The sequence below is a fragment of the Lissotriton vulgaris genome, chromosome 2_1 (genome assembly GCF_964263255.1).
Source record: "Lissotriton vulgaris chromosome 2_1, aLisVul1.2, whole genome shotgun sequence".
Lineage (NCBI taxonomy): Eukaryota > Metazoa > Chordata > Amphibia > Caudata > Salamandridae > Lissotriton > Lissotriton vulgaris.
In genome coordinates, this window is record NC_141687.1 from 149,002,993 (window position 1) to 149,021,665 (window position 18,673).

The 18,673-nt window shown below is 47.5% G+C and overlaps 1 protein-coding gene across 4 annotated transcripts in view; it reads right to left on the bottom strand.

The window, feature by feature from the left end:
* The window catches only part of GTF2I (general transcription factor IIi), a 1,434,650-nt gene that overhangs the window by 1,197,282 nt on the left and 218,695 nt on the right, over positions 1-18,673 (bottom strand). For all 4 annotated transcript variants that reach the window (XM_086954596.1, XM_086954597.1, XM_086954594.1 and 1 more), the window contains exon 9: positions 12,067-12,135. In XM_086954596.1, the coding sequence (XP_086810722.1) occupies positions 12,067-12,135 (69 nt within the window). The remainder of the gene's footprint in view (positions 1-12,066; positions 12,136-18,673) is intronic.

Here is an 18,673-nt window from a genome sequence, read left to right on the forward strand (position 1 = left end):
CTTAGTCATGTTTGCTCTATATTAAACTTGCTAAATAAATAAACAGATGCATATGCCTTGCATACACCTGCCATCTAGTGTTGGGTCCAGATATTTGAAAGCTGTTTTTCTTCGAAGAAGTCTTTCCTGTCACAAGGAAAGCGGACTCCTCCTTTCGGTGATAGTGCGCATGGGCATCAACTCCATTGTTCGATTGTTTTCCCACAAGAGGGTGAGTGTATTTAAGAGTTGTTCATGCGTAAATAATGTAAATAATGAGAAATGCAACAACTACAGGTGTCCGGGGAGCACATGACTACAGCTCTACATGCCAAGAACGGATGCTTACTGGGTAAGTAACATAATCCCTTCGAGGCATGTGTACTGTAGATACATACATTTTGCCTAGACCATATAGGAGTATCCTCCCAAAGCGTTGGCGAACCAGTAGATGTTGCAGTTGTCTGAAAAAGTGTCTTTAGCACTGCTTGGCCTACATTTGCCTGTTGGCGTGCTAATACATCTACACAATAGTGTTTGGTAAATGTGTGTGGTGTAGTCCATGTTGCTGCTTTACAGATGTTAGCTATAGGGATGGTACCTAAAAAGGCCATAGATGTCCCTGTTTTGCGAGTGGAGTGCGCTCTAAGGGGTATAAATGTCTTATAGCTTTTGTGTAGCAAGTACGAATGCACTTAATCTATTTGCAAATGACAGATTTAGAAATGAGATAGCCTTTGTGAGGTGGTGTAAATGAATCAAACAGTTGCTTTCAATATAATACAATAGAGCTCTTCTGACAACAAGTGTGTGTTTAGAGCCGTTCTGCTACTGAATCAGGTTGAGAAAAGGACACATGTAACTCAACTGATTGGTTGATATGGAAAGCAGAAACCACTTAGGGAAGAAATCTGGGATCGGTGCAAAGAACGACCCTATCTTTATGGAGTTGAAAGAAGGTTTCTTCTTAGTTAATGCCTGTAGCTCACGAACTCTCCTTAATGAAGTTATTGCAATGAGGAATGCAACCTTCCATAAGAGAAACTGTATACACTCATGTAGTGGTTCAATAAGTCTTGCAAGTACAAAATTAAGATTCCAGACAAGTGCCGGGGGAATTCTTGGTGGTATAACTCTTTAAGCCTTACCATAAAGGCTTTAATGACAGGAACATTGAACAAAGACAAATGCTGCCTGTTTTGCAAATACGCAGCTTCTGCTGCAAGATCCAACCAAATTGATGTGTAAGCTAGCCCACACTGGTGTAGGTGAAGGTAACAAAATGCTCTGAACTGAAGCATCCAGAGGTAGAATTTTATTACAGTAGACAAATTGTTTCCATTTTGCTGCATAGCAAGCTCTGCTAGTAGGTTTTCTTACTTCTTTCAGAATAATCAAACAGTCTGGTGGCAAATTTAAATATCCAAACTGCATACCTTCAGGAGCCAAATCGCTAAGTTGCACTCCTTGGGATGTGGATGCTTGACTTCTACTTAGTTCTGAGTGAGGAGACATGAGGTGAGATGTAGCTTTTGATGTAGAACTACTGAGAGCTCTAACAGGGTGGTGTACCATGGTTGACTGGTCCATGTGGGAGCCACTAGAATCATGTGTGAGGGATGTTTACCTGAGCTTCCAAATCAGAAATGGAAGGAGAGGGAGAGGCTGAAAAGCATAGGCAAATATCCCGGACCAATCCATCCATAGGGCATTGCCTGTGGCTAGAGGGTGTGGGAACCTGGAGGTAAAGTTTCGGCATTGTGAGTGGTCTCCTGTGGTCAAAAGATCGATTTGAGGATATACCCATTGTTGAAGGTCTGGAAGGAGAACTTCGGGATGAAGTTCCCACTTGTGTACTTGCGGTCTGCTGATGAGCTCGGAAATTGGATTGTTCACTCCTGGGAGGTGTTCTGCCAGAAGGTGAATCTCGTGATGGATTGCCCATTTCCAAATTGTCTGGGAGAGTTGTGACAATTGGAGAGTGTGTCCCCCCCCCCCCATTGTTTTTGTACATAGTACTTCGCTGTAAAGTTGTCCGTGCGGACTAGGACAACTTTGGTTGTGAGACGAGACTTAAATGCTTTCAGACTGAGAAATACTTCTAAAAGTTCTAGATAGTTGATGTGGAGTTATTTGTGTTTGTCGTCCCGGGTATCCTGAATTGTGTAATGATTGATGTGTGCCCCAACCCGTGAGAGATGGGTCTGCTGTTGGCATGACTTGTGGAACAAGGGTCAATGAAAAACGCACTTTTGATAAATTTTGTGGGTTCCACCACTGCAAAGCATGATGGGTGCAGCTATCTACCAACACTTGTTAACTGACCCTATGACTGATTCCACTGAAGTGCTAATCATTCCTGTAGTGGAAACATGTGTAATCTTGCATGAGGCACTATTGCAATGCACGACACCATCATTTCCAGTAACTGCATGAAAGTTCTAGCTAGCAATGTTTGGTTGGTTTGGAATTGCAGCAATAGAGTTTGTATACTGGAAATTCTGGCTGCATTGGGGAAGGCTAGAGCCATGTGAGTATTGAGAGCGGATCCCAGATAGGATTGTATCTGGGAATACTAAGTGAGACTTTTGAATATTGACCGTGCAACCTAATTTGTGGAATAGGTGTAGTGTGATCTGAGAATGTTCTAAACACTTTTGGTGTGTGCTGGCTTTGAGGAGCCAGTCGTCTAGGTATGGGAAGACATGAATTTGTTGTCTCCTGAGATGAGCTGCCACTACTGGTAGACATTTTGTGAACACTCTGGGAGCAGTAGTTACTCCGAATGGAAGTACTTTGAACTGACAGCGTTTACCTTCTATCACAAATCTGAGATATTTGCGATGAGCTGGATGAATGGGAATGTGAAAATAGGTGTCTTAAGTCTAGTATGGACATAAACTAGCCTTGCTGTAGAAGTGGAAGGACCTGTTGAAGCAATACGATATGGAAATGTTCTGATAGTATATACCGGTTTAACTCTCGGTGATCGAAAATTGGTCTTAATGATCCGTCCTTTTTGGGGATCAGAAAATAAAGAGAGTAAACCCCTGAACCTTGGTATTGTAATGTCGATCTTAGATTCTGTCCCTCCGAATCCATCTTCCGGGCCAGACTCAAAACTTGGCTCTTCTCTGGACTCTGATTTACTACGCTACTTCCCCTTCTTGCTCCTCTCCTCTCCTCTGGAGGTTCAGGTTCTAGCGCCGGGACACCCCTTCGGGGGTAGCTGTGCGCTCTACAAACTACATAAAATAAATAAATAAATAAAATAATGGAAATAGGTTCTATGGCTCCCTTCTCTAAGCGAGATTGGACCTCTTGTTTGAGTAACTAAGTGGTCCGACGACAGTTTGTGAAGGCGAGGTGGAATGTTTGGTGGATAGGTGGTGAGCTCCAGACAACCATGTTGGATGGTCAAGCACCCGTTGGTCTGTTATAGATTTACCAAATTGGGAGAAACTGTTGAAGTCTCCCCCAACAGTGGTTAAGTAATCAGGGGAAGTGTGGTCAAGTCACTGTTTGTTAAAGGAAGGGGTGTTACGCGGTGTGGCACCTTTACCCCTACCTTTGGAATGGTTTCCACTATATCCTCCTCTATAGAAACTTCTAGAGGGAGAGGATTAATTGTTGCCTCTATAAGAGGAAGCAATAGGGTCGGAGGATGTTTGGGACCCTGCTCTGTAAAATGAGCAGTGAAAGGAGGCTCTACAGGATGGGGACTGGAGCGCTTCTATTGGATTTTGCTACTTCAGTGTCCACCTTCTTTTTCTCTAATGACTGGTCAACTACAGGACCAAACCGGCATTGCTTGTCAAAAGGGGTGTTCAAAATGGACTGATGACCTACCGGCTTAGACCCAGATTCCTAGCCATGCGTGCCTTCTAAGGAGAATGCTGGTATTGATCTCTCTAGCTGTGGTCTCAGCTGCATCTACAGCACATCTGATTGAGGAGTTAGAGAGGAGTTTCCCTTCTTCAACTAACTGCTGTGCTTTACTTTTGTGTTCATCTGGGATATATTATAGCAGTTACTTCATCTCATTCCAGTGTGCCATGTCATATCTAGCTAGAAGGCCCTGTGTGTTTGCGATGCGCCAGTGGTTAGCAGCGTTTTCCCAAGGCATCAATAAGTTTAGATTTCTTGTCTGGTGGAGGTACATCCCCAGAGGTTTGTGAATCAACTCTTTTACGAGCAGTGGGCACTACTAGGGAGTCGAGAGGTAATTGTCTTTGAATAAATACAGGATCTGGTGGGGAGGGTTCATTTTTTTATCTTCTCTTGGAGTTAAAGTACATGTTCAGACAGGGTCTTTAAAAATATCATCTGCATACTTAATCATGCCTTTAAGCATATGGATTGTTTGACTTGATCTGTGTGTGGACTAGTGTTTCAAATAAAAAGCCCTCTTCTAATTCTCTTTATGTAAGGCTACCCCGTGATACTCTGCTGCTCTAGCAATGAGCTGTTGGCAAGCCATGCTATTGTGTGATGGTGATGGCTTTGCAGGGTAAAGGTCTGGGTCATTGTCTACTGGAGGGTCAATGGTGTAATCATTCCATGGGTCTACAGGTAAATGAGTATCATCACCACCATGCTCTCTATCTGGATCTGAATGTGGAGATCCCCGAGGTGTTATATGCAAGGGATCTTCATTTAACTGTGAAGATGATGGAGGAGGAGGAGAGGGTTGTTGGGCAGGATAAACAAAGCTGGTAGCCATGTCCTCCTTCTTCAGAAGGCTCTTGCAGTGTCCGCTAAAGGAAGTTTGTGTTTTGTTGGTGTTTTATCAGAAATGTGTCCAGTATCAGGATTAATATAAATCTTTCTGCTTAGGATCCAATTTGTTCTTAAGAATGTCTCGAATTGGTTCTGCAGGCTTGAAGACACAGTCTTTAGATTATGGCGTTAAAATGGACTGGTCTTATAATTTATGGTTTTATAATGCATAACTTATTTTTTCTTTTTTTATGACTTATTTACTTATTTATTTACGTGCGTTCTCTGTATTACTATTTTCTTTCTCTCTAATAATTCAACAAAAATGATTTGAATTAAAAAAATTGACTGGTATTTAGGTTTCGGCTCCAAAGCTTGTTTTTGCTTCGGAGCGGAGGATTTCGGCTCAGAAGAACAAGTTACTTACCTTCGGTAACGATATATCTGTAAGAAACATTAGTTAGTGTTAGATTCCTTACCTTAGAATATCCCCAGGCGTCAGTCTGGATCCGGAAACTTTTGCGTAGCAGTACCCCTGCGCGTCGGTAGGCGTCGTCTGCAGGCGTCCCCTGCGGCTCCGCGTCCGTCGTCGGCGTCGTGCGCCGTGATGACGTCGCTGGAGTACATAGACGCCGCCTCCGCGCGCTGACGTCAGTTCTTCGCACACAGCTGTTCCGCGCCAGGAGACGCAGAGCCATGAGAGAACCAACACTGGTGCCATGTACAAACTAGGGCCCTGAAAGGGATGACCTTAACCCTAGGTATCAGTTCGCAGAACGGGGAGGATGGGTGGGTTCGGTAAGGAATCTAACACTAACTAATGTTTCTTACAGATATATCGTTACCGAAGGTAAGTAACTTGTTCATCTGAAAGAAACACGTTAGTGTTAGATTCCTTACCTTAGAATACATACCCCAGCAATACCAACCCCGGTGGTGGGTCTGCGAACCAATACAAAACTACACCAGAAAGTCCTGGAGGACAGAACGGCCAAAGAAGCCATCCCTCCGGACTTGACTGTCCAGGCAGTAGTGCCTCGCAAAGGTGTGCAGCGAGGCCCACGTAGCCGCCTGGCAAATGTCCTGCAAGGGGACTCCCCGGCCCAGGGCAGTAGAAGCCGCCGTGGCCCGAGTGGAATGGGCCCTCAGCCCAACAGGAGGCTCCTTCCGAGCCAAAGAGTAGCACGCTTTGATGCAGAGGACGACCCATCGAGAGATGGTTCGTTTACAAACCGCCCGTCCCTTCTTCGCACCCACGTAGCCAACAAACAGTTGGTCATCCACCCGGAACTGGCGTGTGCGATCCATGTAAAATGAAAGCGCACGTTTTGGGTCCAGACGATGGAGCCGCTCTTCATCCTTTGAAGGATGCGGAGGCGGGAAGAAGGAAGGGAGGGTGATGGACTGCCCGATGTGAAAGGCCGAAACAACCTTGGGCAGGAAAGAAGGTCTAGTCCTCAGAACCACCTTGTCAGGATGAATGGACAGGAAAGGAGGTTGGACAGAAAGAGCCTGGAGCTCACTCACCCTCCTGGCAGAGGTGATGGCAACCAGGAAAGCCGTCTTTAAAGTCAGGAGACGGAGAGGGCAAGAATGAAGGGGCTCAAAGGGAGCACACATCAGGAAAGTTAGAACCAGGTTCAAATCCCACTGAGGCATCACAAACGGAACAGGTGGAAACATGTGAGTGATACCTTTCAAGAATCGAGTTACAATCGGGGATTTGAACAAAGAAGGCTGATCAGGAAGCCTCAAAAAGGCTGAAAGGGCAGAAAGGTAGCCCTTGATAGTGCCCAGAGCAGAGCCCTGCTGGGCAAGAGAAAGAAGAAACAGAAGAACCTCCGAAAGAGGGGCAGAAAGAGGATCCACAGCCTTTGCTGTGCACCATGCCACAAATCTGTTCCACCGACAGGCGTATACCGACTTAGTGGAGGGACGCCTGGCTGCCAGAATAACATCACAGACTTCAGGAGGCAAGTCAAATGGCCTCAACTGCCGCCGCTCAATCTCCAAGCATGGAGGTGGAGACTGGACAGGTTCGGGTGGAGGACCGTCCCCTGCTGCTGCGACAGAAGGTCCTCCTGAAGGGGCAGGCGGATCGGGGGACCGACTGACATGCTGAGTAGCTCGGGATACCAGTACCTTCGAGCCCAGTCCGGAGCCACAAGGATAACTTGGGCCCGGTCGCGCCTGATCTTCTTCAGCACTCTGGGCAGAAGTGGTATAGGCGGAAAGGCGTATAACAGACCGCAACTCCACTCGCGCCGAAAGGCGTCGCCGTGCGAGTGCCGTCTTGGAAACTCCAACGCGCAGAACTGATGACATTGCGCGTTCTCTTCTGTGGCGAATAGATCTAACCAAGGCTCTCCCCATTGCAGAAAGATGCCTTGCGCCACGTCCGAGTTCAGACGCCATTCGTGATCCATCGAGCACCGACGGCTGAGTTCGTCCGCCCTGGCGTTCAGAGAACCTGCCAGGTGTTGAACCGTCAGAGTCACGCCCTGACGTTCCAGCCATTGCCAGAGGCGCAGAGCCTCCTGGCAAAGGGTCCACGACCCCACTCCGCCCTGTTTGTTGCAGTACCACATGGCGGTGGTGTTGTCGGTGAACACCTGCACCACACTCCCGTTGACAAAGGGGAGGAATGCCTTCAGTGCCAGACGAATCGCCCGCAGCTCCAACAGATTGATATGGAGCCGGGACTCTGCCGGAGACCAGATGCCTCTGATCTCTGCCTCTCCCAAGTGGCCACCCCAGCCCTGGAGGGACGCGTCCGTCACGACAACGTGCTCCGGTTGGGGAAGGGAGAGGGACTTGCCCCTGACCCAATCGCGGTCCGTAAGCCACCACTGCAGTTGTCTCGCAGTGCCCTCCGAGATCAAGACGTGGTCGGACAAGTTGCCCTGATGCTGGGCCCACTGAAACTTCAGGTCCCACTGCAGAGCCCGCATCCGCCACCTGGCGTGATGCACCAGAAGGATGCAGGAAGCCATCAGTCCCAGCAGCCGCAGCGTCAACCTGACCGAGACTCGGGATAGCGGCTGAAAGATGGGAATCAAAGCCTGAATATCCCGAACCCGCCGTTCCGGAGGATAAACCCGAAACTGCGCCGAGTCCAGAACCGCTCCGATGAAAAGGAGCTTTTGAGAGGGACACAGGTGTGATTTCGGCACGTTGATGGAGAACCCCAGGTCGTGCAAGAGGTCTGCCGCCATCTGAAGGTGGTGGATGACTGTCTGGGGCGAGCCCGCCTTCAACAACCAGTCGTCTAGGTAGGGGAAGACTGAAACCCCTAACCTGCGCAGATGGGCTGCGACCACCGCCATCACCTTTGTGAACACCCGTGGGGCGCTGGTAAGGCCGAAGGGGAGCACGATAAACTGAAAGTGCTCCTGGCCTACCGTGAACCGCAGGTAACGCCGGTGGGCCGGCAGGACGGGGATGTGAAAATAGGCGTCCTGCAAGTCCAACGCTACCATCCAGTCTTGCGGGTCTAGAGCAGCCAAGACCTGAGCTAACGTCAACATCTTGAACTTCTCCTTCCGGAGGAAGCCGTTGACGTTCCTTAGATCCAAGATAGGACGTAGGCCCCCCTTGTCCTTCTTGGGCACCAGAAAGTAGTGGGAATAACAACCACGCCCTACTTCTGGCCCAGGAACGCGCTCGATGGCCCCCTTGGCCAAGAGGGCCGTAACTTCCTCCTGCAGAAGTGTCAAGTGGTCCCCCGACACACGGTGGTTCTGCGGTGGCATGGCTGGAGGAGAGGTCTCGAAGGGGAGGGAGTAGCCCCTTCGGACAATTTGCAGCACCCACCTGTCCGAAGTGATCGTGCGCCAGTGAGCGTGGTGATGGCGAACCCTGCCACCCACTGGCGTCACATGGGGCCGAAAGCACGGACTAGGAGGATTTTGGGGTAGATGCTGCGGGGGAAGGTGTGGTCTGACCCCGCCGTTGTCCCCGACCGCCACCACGGCGGTTTCCACGGCCGCCACCGCGTTGGAAGGATTGTTGCGGCGCGTGGCTGGCAGCACGTGTGGGGGCGCCCCTTCCTTGGCCACGAAAGGGACGAAACGAACCCGGTTGCTGACGCTGGGTCGAGAGACCCAAGGACTTGGCCGTGACCCTGGAGTCCTTGAAGCGTTCCAGCGCGTGGTCCGCTTTGTCACCGAACAGGTGACAGCCATCAAACGGCATGTCCATCAGGGTATTTTGGACATCAGCCGAAAAATTGGCGGATCTCAGCCAGGCGTGACGACGAATCGCCACCGTCGTAGACATATCCCTGCCCAGCGAGTCGGTCGTATCAAGACCACACCGAATTGAATATTTCGCTGCATCTCGGCCCTCAGCTACAGCTTGACCGAGCTTTGCCCGCACCTCCATGGGGCATTCTGGCAGCAGCTCCGCGACCGTATCCCACACAGAGTGGGTGTAGCGGCCCAAGAGGCAGGCGGTGTTGCAAGACCGCAGGCCCAAACTAATGGACGAGAAGACCTTTTTGCCAAACTGGTCATACCTCTTGGATTCCCGGTCGGGCGGGGCCGACGGGAATGCGGACTGGGAGGTCGAGGCCTGGATCACCAGACTCTCAGGAGTGGGGTGGGTAGACAGGTACTTGGGGTCGTCCGGACAAGGACGGTGGCGCCTGGCCACGTTCCGATCAACAGGCGCACCTGAAGCGGGCCTGGACCACGTGCCCAACAGAACGTCAGACAAGGCTTCATTAAACGGCAGCAGAGGCTCCAATGGGCATGACTGCGGTTTGAAGACCTCGGTGAGGATGTTAGGCCTCACGGCCGCGACGGGGAGCTCAAGGTTTAAGGCCTTGGCAGCCCTCATCAGCACCACAGAATAGGCAGCTCCCTCCACCGATGCCACGGTTGGAGGAGAGATCAAACCAGGGTTAGGGGAGTCGTCCAAACCACTGGCATCCCCCAAGTCACCTGTCCAGTCCGGGTCATACTGGCACTCGCGAGCCAGAGGGTCCTCGGACCCCTCCCAACCTTCACCGTACTCCTCATCCTCTCCGTATTCGGAGTCAATGATGAAGACCGGCTCCTCGGGGTTCATGGGCCCCATCGGCGCCGGGACCGGCGTCGATCGACGCCCGTCCGGCGCCGCGTCCGGCGTCGGAGAAGGTAAGGGGACGGCGCCGCCCGGAGCCGGCGTCGGAACCCCACCGCCGGCCGGAACCGGCAGCGGAGAACCGGCGCCGCGCGGGGGCGGCGTCGGGGGTAACCCCGATGGCAACGGCGCCGGGGAGGCCGGGAGACCAGCCGGCGCCGATCCCGAAGGTCCCTGCGGCGCCGGGGTCGGAGCCGTCGGCGGCGCCGGGGCCGGAGCACCCGACGGCGCCGAGGCAGGGACACCCGAACCGCCAGGGCCCCCAGACGGTAGCACTGGGCCCGAAGGCGCCGTAGGCCCCGTCGGAGAAGCGAGCGCCCTCATGGCCGTGAGGAACGCTTCGATCTCCTCAGGCTTCGCACCATGCCCAGGGACCGGAGGGTATGAGGCAGGCCGCGCCGGCGACTCTCGCGGAGCCGCGGGGTTGGGGTCACCCGAGCCCCCGGCCGCATCGCGCGAGCGTCGGGGGGAGTCGGGGGTACGATGACGACGCCCCGACTTCTTGTGCTTCTTACCTGACGAGGATGACGAGTGGCGTCGACTTCCGGAGCGCCCGGCGCGGCTCCGCGACCGCTCCCTCGAACGCTCTCTCGACCTCCGGCCGGACCGGGACCGCTCCCGGTCCCGACGTGGGGCCGACACCCGGAGCTCCAGTAGCTTGCGGGACCGCTCCCGTCTAGCCTTGTTGGTAAGGGCCCGGCAGTCGACGCAGGAGTCCACGTCGTGGTCGGGGCCCAGACACCGGAGGCAGAGGCGGTGATGGTCTGTGACCGACATCGTGCGCTCACAGCCATCGCAATTCTTAAATCCTGGCATCCTATCAGGCACAATAGAGAAAAAGGACAATCGAAAAACTTGGTCAAAAGACCGGAGTACTGCTCTTCAGATCTGCGTCCACTGGCGCGGAAAAAAGAAGAACTGACGTCAGCGCGCGGAGGCGGCGTCTATGTACTCCAGCGACGTCATCACGGCGCACGACGCCGACGACGGACGCGGAGCCGCAGGGGACGCCTGCAGACGACGCCTACCGACGCGCAGGGGTACTGCTACGCAAAAGTTTCCGGATCCAGACTGACGCCTGGGGATATTCTAAGGTAAGGAATCTAACACTAACGTGTTTCTTTCAGATACAGATTTGTCCTTTGAACTTGATGGTTTCGGATCCGAAGGAAAGTTCGGTTGACTCGGTCCTAAGCCGGAAGACTTGACTGTTTGTGCCGGTGCCGAGTCGAGAGGCGGGATGTCGGAAAGATTGTCTTGGTGCCGACCTTGGCCAGAAAGCAGAGGTGTCATAGCTTTATGTGTTTTGGAAGAGGATTTATGGGGCATGGGGTCTTTGGTACTCACAGCACTTTGTCCCAGAGGTAGATCTTCAGACCGAGCTCGGAATCAGACACTGGTACGGATAAGGCCTCTTCTTCCTCTGCGGTGGAAGATTTTATCTCCTCTTGCTCCAATTCTTCCCCGAAGATATCCAGAGTGTGTTGGATGCTTTAATGTTGCATCTACCGTCATCGAGTCAGACAATCGCATAGAGTTTTCTTGGATCAAAACGCTATACATGTGTCGCAGTCTTCCTCCTTGTACTCCGGAGAGAGGCACATGTTACAAACTTGATGAAGGTCGGTGCGAGGGTACTTGGCGTGGCACCCATGACAGATTTTGAATGAAGTCCGCTCCATCGGCACATGGGTGGCCTGATGCGGCTAGGCAAGACGGCAGCTCACGAGGTTCGATCGAAAATTAAAGAATTTGAGATATTCGATACGCGGAGAACAAGGCAACGCGTACGGAAAAATTACAGCCGAGGTTAGAGTGGATTGCACACGGAGGGGAACCCGAAGAACGATTTCGAACCGGAGCGCAGCAATACATGTCCGAACCAGATGGCGGAAAAACACTAACAATGGAGTTGATGCCCATTCGCACTATCACTGAAAGCAGGAGTCACCTTACCTCGTGACTGCAAGTTTTTTCTTCGAAGTCATCTTTCTAAACAACCGGACCCAACACTAGATGGCAGGAGTATGCAAAGCATGTGTATCCACAGCGCACATGCATCGAACAACAATTTACAATAAACATACTACCTAAAATCGCGCTTTTACAAGACTTTTACTTTCAAACATACTTAGTCAATATTTCATTTGATAAGTTGTGATAAGATGGCTAGTTTGTGATTATAACAATATTTATTCACAAGATGCATTAAAATAAATGGCAGAGAAACTTTTTGGAACTTACCTTGTGTGCTATAGGAATAGTAGTCCGGATCGTCACTTTCCTCCTTTACAGTAACAGCGATAGTTGTGCCTGAAAACAAACAGAAGAATTTATGAGAAGAAAAAAAACATGCAGAAAAAATTAGCAGGTATCCGTTTAGGCAAAAAACTTTGGGGCAAAGGAACAAGATACTTTCAGTCAAAAACCTTTTATAGTTGGTATCCTGAAGATTAACCAGCTTTTCAAATATTATAACCTTTAATGCCAGCTGTGGAATCTAGGCTGTTCCAGAATAAGTGCTCTTACTTATCGTATGGGTCACCAGCCGTGATAAAGATTCAAAATTGCACTAACTGGCATCTTTAACATCAGTTCTGCATAATTTCCCCACTTGACATGGAATAAAATAAACATATAGGAAAACTTAATCACCAGAGCACAAGTAGGGAGACAGGAGAGCAAAGAATGAATTTGTTGGAACCAGATGCGGTAAGTGATGGCAAAACCAGCCTCATTCAAGCATCCTTATCCAACCGAAAGGCAGCAATTTTGGCCTCTGTCCATTCCTAACAAAAGTAGTGAAGGGAACCCTTTTGCACAGCTATGGATTGCCTAATAGTATGCCTGTATTCCTTCTGGACTCTCAGTGCTTCCCAAACAGAGGGTCGCGAGTTGATTTTTGGTTGGTCGCAAACTTTCAAGCTATAAATATAGATGCCTTTAAATTCTGTATTTTTCTGATCATATTTGCTACGCTTAAAAGAGGTCAAATGACAGGTTATATCTTACGACAAATTTATGATTTATAGTTTAACACTGAGATTGGTGTTTAAACCTCCTCTTGCTTTGCAGTCAGAGAAAAAAAAGTAAAGTGAATTATGTCAATCTTGCTGGGGTACAGGGATTGTGAAAGGAAAGGCTACGTTGCCATTTTTTGTAACACACAAACAAATACAAATACCTGTAAATTAACTCTACACATTCACCAGTTAGTAAAGCAAAATTAAAGAACTTTTTGTAATTCTGAAGTGTGATGGAAAACAGATTTTAATATGATCAAAAAAATCAGGACACTTTACTTGGTGATTCCCAAATGACAAGTATTCAGTGAAATTGTAAGTGTGCAATATAGTTTTATTAGTAAAACTGTAGGTCCCTGCAAATGTAGTGGCTATTTGAATGGAAAATGTGCAGTCTGTAAAGGACATTGTGCTATGATACAATACTCTAGTTCCATTTAAAAAAAAATAGCTTGCCTCACGTCCATTAAAGCTAGTTGGATAGCAAAACTTTGTCCTAAAAACTGTGTCATGGTTCAAAACAATTTGGGAAGCACTCTTCTAGGGCATCCTTTTTAATGATCTGCCTATAAAGGGGGTATATATTTCTTTACCTGTACACCTAAGGGGGAGTGTGCACAATTATTCCCCCTGATTACAGGTCTGTTCAGTCCCCTATAAGTGGGGTCCCTGGCTTGCATCTTCCTTATTGATGAAAGTATGTTGTGCATAACTGCAAGAGAATATGGGTTTTTATTAAGGCCTCTGGCTTGCATGACCCAGTTACTATCGATCCTCACACCCAAAAGCAAAGTTACCATGCGTATGGAGGGAGGATTACCCCATCTATTGAGTTCTGTCATCTTCCCTGTTCTGAGAAACTCCTACCAGTCCCAATTGCCAAGCACCTTTGGCTCTGTGGGCTGCACCAGTCTTGGTTCAATAGACCTCCTGAACTTTACCAGTCCCGACTGGCTGGTCTAATGACTACCTTCACACAGAGCACAGGAAACATGCAGAACTTCATAAAAGAACAAGCTGGGCTTTCTATTGTTAAGAAGTTGTTTCTGGTATTTGAATAAATGCCACAAGGGGTTTCTACTTCATTAGTCTACTAGATGACTATACAGACTAGTACTGAGCAATGTTGAAAGAGGCACAACCTTGAGAAGCTGCATCACCAGTGTGTTACCTAAAATGCCAAAAAACATGACTAAAGGCCCAATTGTCTGAAGATCTGCAAAATCTTCTGCTACGTAAGTTGTGCAGCAGTACTGTTTTCCAGCCATCTCATGGCTACAGTAGAATGTTTAGTCATGCCACTAAATCCGGCTTACCTTGCTAGCATGGATGCAGAGAGATCTTTTTAGCCACTTGGAGGTGCATACCAAGAAAATACCTGTCAGCAAAAGATAAAGGACTCCCGGTTACAACATCTTTTAGATGAAGAGGAGTGACCTTAGTGCCACTATTAGAGGAAGATGAGCGGCCTAAGTGACAAGCTTGTACGGATTTGGCTTTTCTACTAAGCGGCTTATTCGGGATTTCTAAATTAAGCAGGTTTGCTTTCCTAGTATTAGTTGATCCGGGTAACCCTTGATGTAGCCGCTCCTTAACATTAAAATATACAGCCATATGCAGCAACGCAGTACAGAATTTATGAATTAGGAAATCATTCTGGGAAACTGCTTTACTTGCTTGCACATAGAAAAATTTAATGGAGGTTGATGCCATGCATAAACAATTCGGTGAGGCAAAACTTAGCCATCCCTCCTTGATTTATGGAGTAATTTGCTTCCTACAACCACTCTGGGGGTTGTTTGGACGAGCTCCTGGCAGAAATGGATCTCCATGAACCGAGTGATACCGAATTATCTGAAAGGACCCCACATTTACAGCCAGAGGGTGTAACACTTATTGATTTTATTTTTATGTCTGATCCCTTTTACTGAAGGTTATTTCCTATAGTGCCAGATGGTCTCATTATAGTGACCACAACCTAGTTATTCTTGAACTAGACAGAAGCTGTGGGTTGAAAAGGAATATAAGTACACCTAGAGAGGAACTTAGTTTGAAACCCACAGATCAAGGTAGGGGGTTAAAATGGGCAAAAGTTTTACCTGATTCTTTTTTCCAAGAACTAGCCACAAAGGTAGAAGACAAGATGGCTATAAGCCTGAATGGGGCGACCGAGGGTTCAGCAGTCCTGGGGGCATTTGAAAGCATCTGTGCTCAGGTAGCTACGGACCTGACCTATTCTGTTAGACCAGGTCAATTTAGGGGAGAGAGGTGGTTCAATAGTAACTGCTCCAGCGCACATCGTAACTTGATGACCGCTTTAAAAAGGTCCCCCCCAAGACAGAAGCCAATTAGCGACACTCAGAAAGGAGTACAAGTCAGCACTTTCTACCCGGAAAAACGAAATTAAAAGAGAAGCCTGGGAAGCCTTAACTTCGGTGGAAGTTCTAAAAGACAGTAGTAGTTGTTGGGCCATTGTGAACAAACCATTTTTCTCGGGTGTAGGTAATACTCCGATTGAATGTAATATTACCGAGGATCAATGGCTTGCCCGCTTTGAGGCCATTTATGAGACAACTAAATGTGTGGATCTGGTGATCGCACATGTTATAAGAGGGTCCGCCACGGTCTTGAAATTTTGTGAGGAGAACGTAGAACTGGCCATTAAGAACATGACGAGTAATAAGTCTCCAGGCCCAGATGGCGTTCCGGCGGATCTGTATAAGTTGTATCCCTCATTTTGGGCCAAAATTTTGACTAATATTTTTAATGTTTGTGACAGACAAGGTTTCCCTTCCTCGTGGGCATCGTCCATAATTGTGCCCATTTTTAAAAAAGGTCAGAGAGGGGATCCTAAATGTTATAGACCCATCTCCCTAATTGATTCGGTAGTAAAAGTTTTGGGGAGAGTGATTTTGGGCAAATTAACTGATTGGTTGGACGAAAATCAGGTTGTGTCCAACATCCAGTATGGTTTTAGAAGTGGCAAGGGGGCCCAAGACCAGTGTCTTAATTTATCCTTACTAGCAGGGAAATACACTCTAGCTAAAGAAGGGACACAACAGCTGGCATTTATGGACCTATCGTCAGCTTTTGACCTGGTCAATAGATCAAAATTGTGGCAAATCTTAACGGAAATGGGGATAGAAACCAGCTTTGTCTCCTTTCTAGCAGACTTGCACCAGGATCTCACTGCTAGGAAGGATTGATCAAGAGGGCAATTGCACCAGGCACTTTAGGTCAGGCCGGGGAGTAAGACAAGGCTGTATTTTAGCTCCACTGCTTTTTACTCTCTATATTAATAATTTAGGCAAAGTCTTAGATTTAGCTAGTCTGGATGTTCCGCTAATAGGTCATGATCGCTGCCCAGTACTTCTGTACGCCGATGATGCTGTCTTATTAGTGCGTACATCAGTCAGCCTACAGAAGCTTTTAGATGCCTTTGGGCTTTTTAAGAATTCATTGGATCTTAGGGTAAATACTGCCAAATCTCATGTAATGACATTAGGCTGGAAAAAAAAGAGCAACTTAAGAAACTTTTCTTGCGAAGGCAGAGAATTAACCAGGGTCCCTGCGTGTACATACTTAGGAGTTTTGTTCGACGAAAGAGGGACCTGGGCCGTACAACATAAGGTCAAGATCAATGCTATGGCTAGAGCAATTGCGGCAGTGAACGGTTTCGCTCAGCGGTTAAGGGCAAAACCGGTAGAGGCCATTTTAAACATCTATAAATCCAAGTGTATAGCAATAGCTATGTATGGTTCATCTATCTGGGGCCATCGGCCCATGGAGGGGCTACAGAGAGTGGAGAATAAGTTTCTCCGCAATCTTTTTTCGTCCCCCAATCCAATCCAACTTTTGCTGTACACCAAGAACTAGGGATGACCTATTTAACTGATAAACTGAAGCTAGCCCCAGTAATCTGCTGGTTAAAAACGTGGCTTAATCCACAACTTGACCTAAACCATAGAATTATAAGGGATTGTGTCTCTTTGGATCGAGCTAATAAAATCACTTGGCTATATTATATTAAGAACCTATTAGCCGGTGTGGGCCGTCAAGACCTTTTTGACCATTCAGATAAGTTTGTGAATGCAGATCTGGTGCGGGTCAGAACACAGCTCCTGAATTTGTGGTCAAGTAAGCGAGAATAGTTGGAGTTAAGAAAACCGTCCGTTAGAGCACATTATCTTTTAAATACTGCACCTATGGTGGAACCATATCTGAAAATTGTAAATAGGCCATTCCATTGCTTGCTTTTAACCATGTTTCGATTCAATCTTATTCACTTCTTTCTAGGTAAATCACAGGGGTGGTGTAAACAAAATGAGCTAGGGCCTTGTACCCGTGACAACTTTTCAGCTCAAGATACCATGCACTTCACCATGTTCTGTGAACATTTTAATGTTATCAGAAAGAAGTTTTTATTTCCTGTTTTAAAGAGAAAGGGATTTACCCATGTTAAACCAGCTCTAATGTACCTCCAACTCTTAAATGAGCCTAGCGAAATTTTCCATATAGCTAGTTTTTTTGTAGCAGCTGTAAGACTCAGCCTAGCGAAATTTTCTATATAGCAAGTTTTTTTGTAGCAGCCTTGAGACTCCGGAACCTACGCAATTGATTGTCTTTTTATAACCTTGTTTTTTATACATATTCATGTCTTTTTAAACATTGTAGTGTACATTCTTGTATCATAATATGAATTGTATTAATTGCTCTGGCTAAATGTATTTTGTAAGGGTCTGTACATGTATGTTCTGTACTTTTATGGTTTTTATCTAACCGAATAAAGTGTTTTGACTGACTGACTATATATCACACATGAACATTTCATTTGCAAAACTCAGTAACCCAGTTATTGAAAACTGAATGCCTATATTTTCAAATGAGAACCACCAGATAACTAGACCAGCCTTGTGACCGAGGAAGACATTTTGGAGACCCTCAATACCATGTCTATGCATCAAAACTCTGGAACTAATGGAGTCAAGATTGAATTGAATTTCTTTTTAAGATATGGATCACTATTGACTCCATTCCTATTGGTGCTATACAAAGTGTCTTTCCGGCATGTATCGGTAATCAACGTTTAAATAAAGGTCGTGGTTATGCATAGTCTTGCTCACAAGATAGTGGAGTCTGCAAAAGAGTCCCTTCAGGCTAGCCTAGAACCTTGTAGATTTATATAAAAAAAAACAAGTTTATTTTTTTATTTTTAACTAGCCACAAGGTGGTCATGCACAGCTTCCTTCATATGCTGAAGAGGTCATGACAAGTAGTATGAACAGCTGAACTACAACAGCCATTATGGACCATATTATGAGAAAGACCAATACCAGAAGAATGACTTGAGTTAGGGTAATTTACAATGAGGTGTGTGCTGCTAAATATGCACGGTTTCATAGGGCTTTTTTTCTTTGTAATTGTTGTTCAACATTGCGATTATATAGTTTTAAAAGGAAAATGCTACTTACCAGTATGCATCTGTTCTTGGCATGTAGAGCTGCAAATTCACACACTGTGCATAGATCGCCATCTGATGTTGGGCCCGGATGTTTGCACTTTGCTGTTGTCTTGGTAGAAGTTTTTGGAAGTCGCGAGAAAGGAGACTCCTCCTGTGGACAATAGTGCGCATGGGCATCGATCCCATCTTCAGATTGTTTTTTCGCCAAGAAAGGAAATGGAGCTTTGTAAGGAACAAAAAAGATGCCTATGTGATGTATCTAAATAAAATAATGCTGGTACAGATAAAGGTAGCCGGGGTGGCGGGTGGGCGTGTGTGAATCTGCAGCTCTGCATGCCAAGAACAGATGCATACTGGTAAGTAGCAT